Source organism: Gopherus evgoodei, chromosome 4, assembly GCF_007399415.2.
Source record: "Gopherus evgoodei ecotype Sinaloan lineage chromosome 4, rGopEvg1_v1.p, whole genome shotgun sequence".
NCBI lineage: Eukaryota > Metazoa > Chordata > Testudines > Testudinidae > Gopherus > Gopherus evgoodei.
The window spans coordinates 149897108-149906526 of NC_044325.1; the positions used below are offsets into that span (position 1 = coordinate 149897108).

Below are 9419 nucleotides of genomic sequence, written 5' to 3' on the forward strand. Positions count from 1 at the left end.
AAGGCCTTAGGAGCTGGGAAGCTCTAGGCCAGTAACTCCCCAGGCTGCAGGACCTAGTTCTAGGCCTCCTAGGTATTGGGCTTGCAGAGGGGCAGACGGAGGGTGGGTAAAGGCAGCCAGTCCAAACCCCTTGTTGCCTGTGATGATTGGCTGATACACTGCAGTCTGCCTCCAAGGTCTGGGGGCTAAACAGAGACTGGTAGTAGCCAGGGATAGGGAGTGGGGGCTCCGCAAGGAGGGGAGACCCAGACTGTGGAGTACTGCAGGAGGCAGAACCCTGGGATAGGGGAACCAGGATCTGGAGGGGACATGGGGGCCAGAGGAGAGGTGGATCATCAGCCTGGAGAGGGTGATCCTGGGTTGAAGAGCTAATTCCCAAGGACGACTAGCAGGAGGCACTGCAGGGGTGAGTCTGTGCTGTGCTACATGGGGTTATTTTTTCCAATGTGCATTACTTTACATTTATCCACATTAAATTTCACTTGCCATTTTGTTGCCCAATCACTTTGTTTTGAGATCTTTTTGAAGTTCTTCACAGTCTGCTTTGGTCTTAAGTATCTTGAGCAGTTTAGCGTCATCTGCAAACTTGGCCACCTCACTTTTAACCCCTTTCTCCAGATCATTTATGAATTAGTTAGATAGGATTGGTCCTAGGACTGACCCTTGGGGAACACCACTAGTTACCCCTCTCCATTCTGAAAATTTACCATTATTCCTACCCTTTGTTCCCTGTCTTTTAACTAGTTCTCAATCCATGAAAGGATCTTCCCTCTTATCCCATGACAACTTAATTTACATAACAGCCTTCAGTGAGGGACCTTGTCCAGGGCTTTCTGGAAATCTAAGTACACTATGTCCTCTGGATCTCCCTTGTCCACATGTTTGTTGACTCCTTCAAAGAATTCTAATAGATTAGCAAGACATGATTTCCCATTACAGAAACCATGTTGACTTTTGCCCAACAATTTATGTTCTTCTATGTGTCTGACAATTTTATTCTTTACTATTGGTTCAACTAATTTGCCCAGTACTGACATTAGACTTACCGATCTGTAATTGTTGCGATCACCTCTGGAGCCCTTTTTAAATATTGGCGTTTCATTAGCTATCTTCCAGTCACTGAGTACAAAAGCTGATTTAACGGACAGGTTACAAACCTTAGATAGTAGTTCCACAATTTCACATTTCAGTTCTTTCAGAACTCTTGGGTGAATGCCATCTGGTCCCAGTGACTTGTTACTGTTAAGTTTATCAATTAATTCCAAAATCTCCTCTAATGACACTTGAATCTCTGACAATTCCTCAGATTTGTCACCTACAAATGATGGCTCAGGTTTGGGAATCTCCCTAACATCCTCAGCCGTGAAGACTGAAGCTAAGAATCCATTTAGTTTCTCTGAAATGACTTTATCATCTTTAAGTGCTCCTTTTTTATTCGATTGTCTGGGTCCCCATTGGTTGTTTAGCAGGCTTCCTGCTTCTGATGTACTTAAAAAAAAATTATTATCCTTTGAGTTTTTGGCTAGCTGTTCTTCAAATTCCTTTTTGGCTTTTCTTATTATATTTTTACACTTAATTAGGCAGTGTTTATGCCCCTTTCTATTTACCTCACTAGGATTTGACTTCTGCTTTTTAAAAGATGCCTTTTTTATTTCTCACTGCTTCTTTTACATGGTTGCTAAGCCATGGTGGCTCTTTTTTATATGGAATAATAGAATATCAGGGTTGGAAGGGACCTCAGGAGGTCATCTAGTCCAACACCCTGCTCAAAGCAGGACCATTTCCCAACTAAATCATCCCAGCCAGAGCTTTGTCAAGCCTGACCTTAAAAACCTCTAAGGAAGGAGATTCCACCACCTCCCTAGGTAACCCATTCCAGTGCTTCACCACCCTCCTAGTGAAAGTTTTTTCCTAATATCCAACCTAAACCTCCTCCACTGCAACTTGAGACCATTACTCCTTGTTCTGTCATCCGGTACCACTGAGAACAGTCTAGATCCATCCTCCTTGGAACCCCCTTTCAGGTAGTTGAAAGCAGCTATCAAATCCCCCCGATTTCTCCTCCTCTTCCACAGACTAAACAGTCCCAGTTCCCTCAGCCTCCCCACATAAGTCATGTGCTCCAGCCTCCTAATCATTTTTGTTGCCCTCTGTTGGACTCTTTCCAATTTTTCCACATCCTTCTTGTAGTGTGGGGCCCAAAACTGGACACAGTACTCCAGATGAGGCCTCACCAATGTCAAATAGAGGGGAATGATCACGTCCCTTGTTCTGCTGGTAATGCACCTACTTATACAGCCCAAAATGCCATTAGCCTTCTTGGCAACAAGGGCACACTGTTGACTCATATCCAGCTTCTCATCCACTATAACCTGTATATCCTTTTCTGCAGAACTGCTTTCTAGCCATTCGGTCCCTAGTCTGTAACAGTGAATGGGATTCTTCCATCCTAAGTGCAGGACTGTGCACTTTTCCTTGTTGAACCTCATCAGGTTTCTTTTGGTCCAATCCTCTAATTTGTCTAGGTATGTCTGTATCCTATCCCTACCCTCCAGCGTATCTACCACTCCTCCCAGTTTAGTGTCATCTGTAAACTTGCTGAGGGTGCAGTCCACAACATCCTCCAGATCATTAATGAAGATATTGAACAAAACCATCCCCAGGACCGACCCTTGGGGCACTCTGCTTGAAACCAGCTGCCAACTAGACATGGAGCCATTGATCACTACCTGTTGAGCCCGATGATCTAGCCAGCTTTTTATCCACCTTATAGTCCATTCATCCAGCCCATAGTTCTTTAACTTGCTGGCAAGAATACCATGGGAGACTGTATCAAAAGCTTTGCTAAAGTCAAGGAATAACATATCCACTGCTTTCCCCTCATCCACAAAGCCAGTTATCTCATCATAGAAGGCAATCAGGTTGGTCAGGCATGACTTGCCCTTAGTGAATCCATGCTGACTGTTCCTGATCACTTTCCTCTCCTCTAAGTGGCTCAGAATTGATTCCTTGAGGACCTGCTCCATGATTTTTCCAGGGACTGAGGTGAGGCTGACTGGCCTGTAGTTCCCCAGATCCTCCTCCTTCCCTATTTTAAAGATGGGAGCTACATTAGCCTCTTTCCAGTCATCCAGGTCCTCCCCTGTTTGCCATGAGTTTTCAAAGATAATGGCCAATGGCTCTGCAATCACATCCGTCAACTCCTTTAGCACCCTTGGATGCAGTGCATCCGGCGCCATGGACTTGTGCTCATCCAGTTTTTCTAAATAGTCCCAAACCACTTCTTTCTCCACAGAGGGTTGGTCACCTCCTCCCCATACTGTGCTGCCCAGTGCAGCAGTTTGGGAGCTGATCTTGTTCATGAAGACAGAGCCAAAAAGGCATTGAGTGCTTTAGCTTTTTCCACATCCTATCACTAGGTTGCCTCCCTCATTGAGTAAGGGGCCCACACTTTCCTTTACTTTCTTCTTGTTGCTAACATACCTGAAGAAACCCTTCTTGTTGTTCTTAACATCTCTTGGTAGCTGCAACTTCAAGTGTGATTTGGCCTTCCTGATTTCACTCCTGCATGCCTGAGAAATATTTTTATACTCCTCCCTGGTCATTGGTCCAATCTTCCACTTCTTGTAAGCTTCTTTTTTGCATTTAAGATCAGCAAGGATTTCATTGTTAAGCCAAGCAAAACTTCTTTTACTGTGTTTTTTAATTTGGGGTATACATTTAAGTTGAGACTCTATTATGGTGTCTTTGAGAAGTGTCCATGCAGCTTGCAGGGATTTCACTCTAGTCACTGTACCTTTTAATTTCTGTTTGACTAACCCTCTCATTTTTGCATAGTTCCGCTTCCTGAAATTAAATGCCAGTGTTGGGCTGCTGAGGTGTTCTTCCCACCACAGGAATGTTAAATGTTGTTGTATTACGCTCATAGTTAGCTCTTGGACCAGATCCTGTGCTCCACTCAGGACTAAATCGAGAATTGCCTCTCTCCTTGTTGGTTCCTGTACCAGCTGCTCCAGGAAGCAGTTGAGAAATTTTGTCCCTGCATTTCGTCCTGGGGTGACATGTTCCCAGTCAATATGGGGATAATTGAAATCCCCCACTATTATTGCGTTCTTTATTTTGATTGCCTCTCTAATCTCCCTTAGCATTCCATAGTCACTATCACTGTCCTGGTCAGGTGGTCGATAATAGATCCCTACTGTTATATTCTTATTAGAGCATGGAATTACTACCCATGGAGATTCTATGGAACCTGTGGATTCATTTAAGTTTTTTTACTTCATTTGATTCTACATTTTGTTTCACAAATAGTGTCACTCCCAACCACCCTCTGCCCCCCGTACGACCTTTTCTGTCCTTCCAATATATTTTGTTGCCAGGAATGATTGTGTCCTATTGATTGTCCTTACTCCACCAGGTTTCTGTGATGCCTATTATATCAATATCCTCCTTTAACATGAGGCACTGTAGTTCACCCATCTTATTATTTAGACTTCTAACGTGTGTGCAAGCACTTTAAAAACTTGTCATTGTTTATCTGTCTGCCCTTTTCTGATGTGTCAGACTCTTTTATGTGAATGTTTTTTGTCTGATCTGGCCCATTCTCTATCCTCTTCCATCCTTTCCTGCTGACGAAAACCTATGAGGATATGATTATAGGCTTGGGACCTAATATTGATAGGCCATCAAAAAAAGTAATCAGATTTGTCAAAATCTAAATCTTCACTGAGGAAACCTTGAAGTAGGCAAACTCCAAGAGGGAAATTGTGCTTATCACGTGTTGCACAAAATCAAAAGGCAAAAAATTGTCCAAAGAAGTGAATACAAGTCATCAGTGATTGCAGTCACTCCTCTAGCTAACATGATGTTCTTTGATCCTATTCATTAAAATATATTTTAATAATCCTTATTCACCTGTAAGCCTTGAGGAACCTAAAGATGAAAGCTGAGGTTTTTTTTAAGGTATTGATTTGAATGAGCATTAGATGCCAAAATATCTTTAAAAATCTGTGCCTAAATGACATAGCACAATGACCGAAATAAATTTAACTGAATATCGAAGAAGTTTTTTATATGGCATATTTTAATCGATTTACAGAAAGGACACTTAGAGAAAAAGAGAGATGAGGTACGTCTTGAGAAGACATTTGAAGGATGACAGAGTTTGCATGGCATATCTGTTCGGGGCATACTCCAGACAAAGAAAAAAGAATTCCTGGTGAAAGAATTATTCTATGCATCATATTATTTTCCTATTGCAATGACAACTGATCATTGATTTTTTTTTTGTATAAATGATCTTTGTGTACACTTCTCTTTTAGGACTAGACTGTTCTGCCTCTCTGTATCTGGACAGGAACCATGACTCCTACTTGCCAGCAAGACTATCATGAGGTCAGTATTCTGTGTGAAGACCCTGAAAGTCTGCATCAGCATCACACTGGAGAGAGATCTGGCAAGCTGGTTGTAATAAATTTGCTGCAGCTATTTTATGGCTTCCATCTGTAAGGTACAAACAGACTGTGCACTGTAGACATGGTTGGAGGAAACTGTACCGAGGTTACTGAATTCATTCTCAAAGGATTCACAGATCATCCAGACATTCAGGTCCTTCTCTTCATGGTTTTCCTAGTGATCTATATTATTACCTTACTGGGGAACCTTGGAATGATTATGTTAGTCAGGATCGACCCCAGACTTCACATCCCCATGTATTATTTCCTTGGTAATTTGGCATTTGTAGATCTCTGTTATGCCACAGTCGTCGCCCCCAAGATGCTGGTGGATTTGCTAGCAGAGAGGAAAGCCATTTCTTACACTGGCTGTGCAGCTCAGATCTGTTTTTTCTGTATGCTGATTGTAACAGAGTGTTTCCTCCTGGCTGCAATGGCATATGACCGATATGTGCCATCTGTAACCCGCTGCTCTATAGAGTTGTCATGTGTCCTAGACTTTGTGTCCAGCTGATGGCTGGGTCTTTCCTAGCTGGGTGTGTAAATTCAATAGCACAGACAACAGGCATGTTAACATTAACCTTCTGCGGTTCCAATGTCATTGACTTGTTCTTCTGTGACATCTCCCCGCTGCTTTCGCTCACCCACTCAGACTCCAGCATCAATCACGTTTTGCTTATAGCTATGACATATTTGACTGGGGTATTCAGCAGCCTGATTGTCCTCATCTCCTATGTTTTCATCCTCAATGCTATCCTGAGGATCCGCTCTGCTGAGGGCAGGCTCAGAGCCTTCTCCACCTGTACCTCCCACCTCACCGCCGTCACCATCTTCTATGGGAGTGGCCTGTTCATCTATTTACAGCCCAGCACAAAGTACTCGAGGCAGCAGGACAAGGTGGTCTCAGTGTTCTACACTGTGGTGACCCCCATGTTGAACCCCCTGATTTACAGCCTGAGGAACAAGGAGGTGAAGGACGCCCTGAGGAGAGCGATAGAGAGGAAAACGTTCTCTCTGGGTCTTAATTCATGACGCGAGGCAATAAGCTTGAATGGGTGAATACCTGGCCCATGTGTTGTATCTCATTGTGCAATGTCCAGTGCTGGGCATGAATTACATTTGACTTCTCCCTTGTCAATGGCCAGACTCCCCAGCAGCCACATCCTAACAGGTCCAGTTTAAGACATTCAGCAAGCACCTCTTTGGCACTTGTATGCTGACAGGATTGGGCCCCACAGCCCTCCAAGTGTATTTTATACTGCAGTTTGGAGCCCTTGGAGAACAAAGCCAGTATCTGTTTTTTCTTGCTCTCCTGCAGGCCTGCAGCAGATAGGTATAGGTAGATTCTCCTTCATTTTTTACTCTTTATCTCCTTTCCCAAACTATTTATTTCCCCTGATCATTATTAAATTGTATTTAAGTGCCTGAGAAATATGAAGATATTAACCCCTACATACATGCACACATACACTTCCCATTATATAGCTCCTCTGTGACTTATACTCATTAGTTCTCATATTCTTCTTGTGATCGCTGCTATCCTGCCAAAACACTGGGGCTACAGTGTGTGTGAAGGATGTGGCCTTGATCTGTAATCATTTATGAATATTTTATGTGGCCTGGTTATTGGGATGTTTCCTGTATGCATATGTTGGTTTAGTTTATTAGCAGGGATGTTGGAAAACAAGCAGAAGACAGCTCCAGATAAGCAACCTCTTGGAAAGTGCTTCTAAAATCATTAAGAGACAATGCCTGTACTATTAGTTGTGAAGACGCTTGCTTCCTGTCTCCAGCCACAGCTACATGGTCTATTTGCCAAGGCTGGGAGCCAAAAGATCATAAGGGCAATAAAGAATTTAAAAGTTTTTCTCTGAGCAGGGGTTAGGCAGTTGCCAAGGAGTGTCATGGAGGTACAGATACTCCTTTGGTGGTCTAAAGAAGTTCGGCCTCTCAAAGCTTCTAGGCAGATGGCAAGCTTTAGGAAAGATAGACATGCATATAGATGTTCTGATATTTTAAAATCCTTTTTCTCTTACGTTATGCTTTTTTCCTACTGTTAAGATTAAACAATTCTTTGATGCAAAAAAACATTATTTTACTACTGTATCTACCAGTGCTCATAACTCCCGATGGAAAAGAGTGGTGGTATCAAACCTAGTCCAACCTGTTGGGCAAACACAGTTGATCCACAGGGTGCTGTAGCCTAGGACTTGAAAATGAGAGAATCACATGATTCTGTCATGAGAAAGTACAGACCTGTCACTTTTGAGGGAGAAGCCAGAGAAAGGGTCAAGAGTGCCAGCTATCCTGTAACCATGACACTGAGGGACCTCCACAACTAAAAGCATGAGTTGCTACAACTTGAGCTCAAGAGTCAGGCACTCTAGCTGTGGCTACAACACAATCTTACCCTCTATAGACCTGGCTCAGTGGGGAAGGCTTGTAACACACTCTCGCCAGCAGCTTGTGTTCTTCTGACAAAAGTCCAGGTAGGGCTATCAGGTGATGAAGGCCTAGCAGGATTTGACCATTAGACTTTTCATTTCAAATATACTCTTCTCTCTAAGATCTGTATGTTGATCATTTGTCAAGAATACAGGGCGCTGAAATTGAACAGGATTATTTGCAGGGTTAGTAGAAGAACGGTAAGTAGTTCCCATGACAAAATTTTGAATGAAATAAAAATTTTCATTTTACTTAAATTTTCATTTTGAAAAACAAAAGGATATTTTGTTTGTTTGCTTCATATAATTTTAAACAAAACATTTGGTTCAGTTTAGTTTTAGAAATGTGAAAAAATGTTGGATTGGTTTTCAAAAACTAAATATTGGGGGTTTTCAGGGAAACTATATGTTTTGACTGTTAAATCATTTATTTGTTTCCATGCTTTCCCCCTTGCTGGTCTCCTCTGACTCATTTTTCCTCTTTTTAAGAGAGGAAAAAAGGAAGGGAGAAGGAAAAATGGGAGAAAAAATGTAGAGGGAAGCCTAAACCAACTTATTTCTTTAAAAAATTTCTAACAGCAAATCAGGTCTTTTTTTTTTTTTTCAATTTGAAGCAGGACAAAACAATTTTTAAAATTTTCAAAGAAACATTTTCTGACAATTTTTATTTGTTACAAAATGCCATTTTTTAACAAAAGATTTTGACCAACTCTAATTTATTTCTTTAACGGAAAGGGTTTTATTGCAACATATCAGTATGGTCAATTATTATAATTTTATTATGAATATCACAATCTCTGTTTTTCTTTTAGCCCCAACTCTTGGAGTCATGTTATTTTACAAGAATCTCAGCTTTCAGTTAAAAATAAATGTTTCTGGCTCTTATGTTTTCCAAACTCCCCTCCCAAAAAAAAGTATTAACCCAAATGCTTAAAAATCAGAAGGTAAATAAAAAGAGCTCAGAATTTAGTATTTTTCTACAGCTCTTGATTTTAAAGTTACTTGCATGATTTTCAGAGGCCTGACTCCTGATTATTTTTAATGCTTGTGTCTAGTAGTACTCAAGCTCCCTGAATACAGACAGCGCAGAGCTGGAGGGCCAGACAAGGGAGCAAATTGCAATTCTCAGAAATACAATCCATCCCTGGTTCTCCCTGTTTTGTCAGGGGCAGAGATGGAAAATAATGTGCTTCTAGCACTACCTTTTTTCCCATTCTGTTGACTGGCACATTGTGGGGATGGACGCAAGACCCCAGCCCTCTTATACATATTCCTGCCTTCTCCCTTCCCACCTGTGTATGAAGCAGCTGACATTGCAGTGTAAAGATGTAGGGTGTGGCTCCAGAGAGCATCCTGTACTTTGGGAGGAAGGACTCCAGACTGCATGGAGATAGGGTTACCAGATAGCAACTGTGAAAACACAGGACATGGGCTGGGGGATAATACCTGCCTATATAAGAAAAAGTCCCCCAAAATAGGACTGTCCCTTTAAAAACAGGACATCTGGTCTTCCTACATGGAG

General features: G+C 42.0%; 1 protein-coding gene across 1 annotated transcript; it reads left to right on the plus strand.

The window, feature by feature from the left end:
* Positions 1 to 5532: 5532 nt before the first annotated feature.
* On the plus strand, positions 5533 to 6485 carry LOC115651020 (olfactory receptor 1052-like). Its single transcript, XM_030561814.1, is given in 2 exon segments — positions 5533 to 5902; positions 5905 to 6485. Coding segments are annotated over 2 exon segments (948 nt in total). The 5' UTR covers positions 5533 to 5535.
* Positions 6486 to 9419: the final 2934 nt, after the last annotated feature.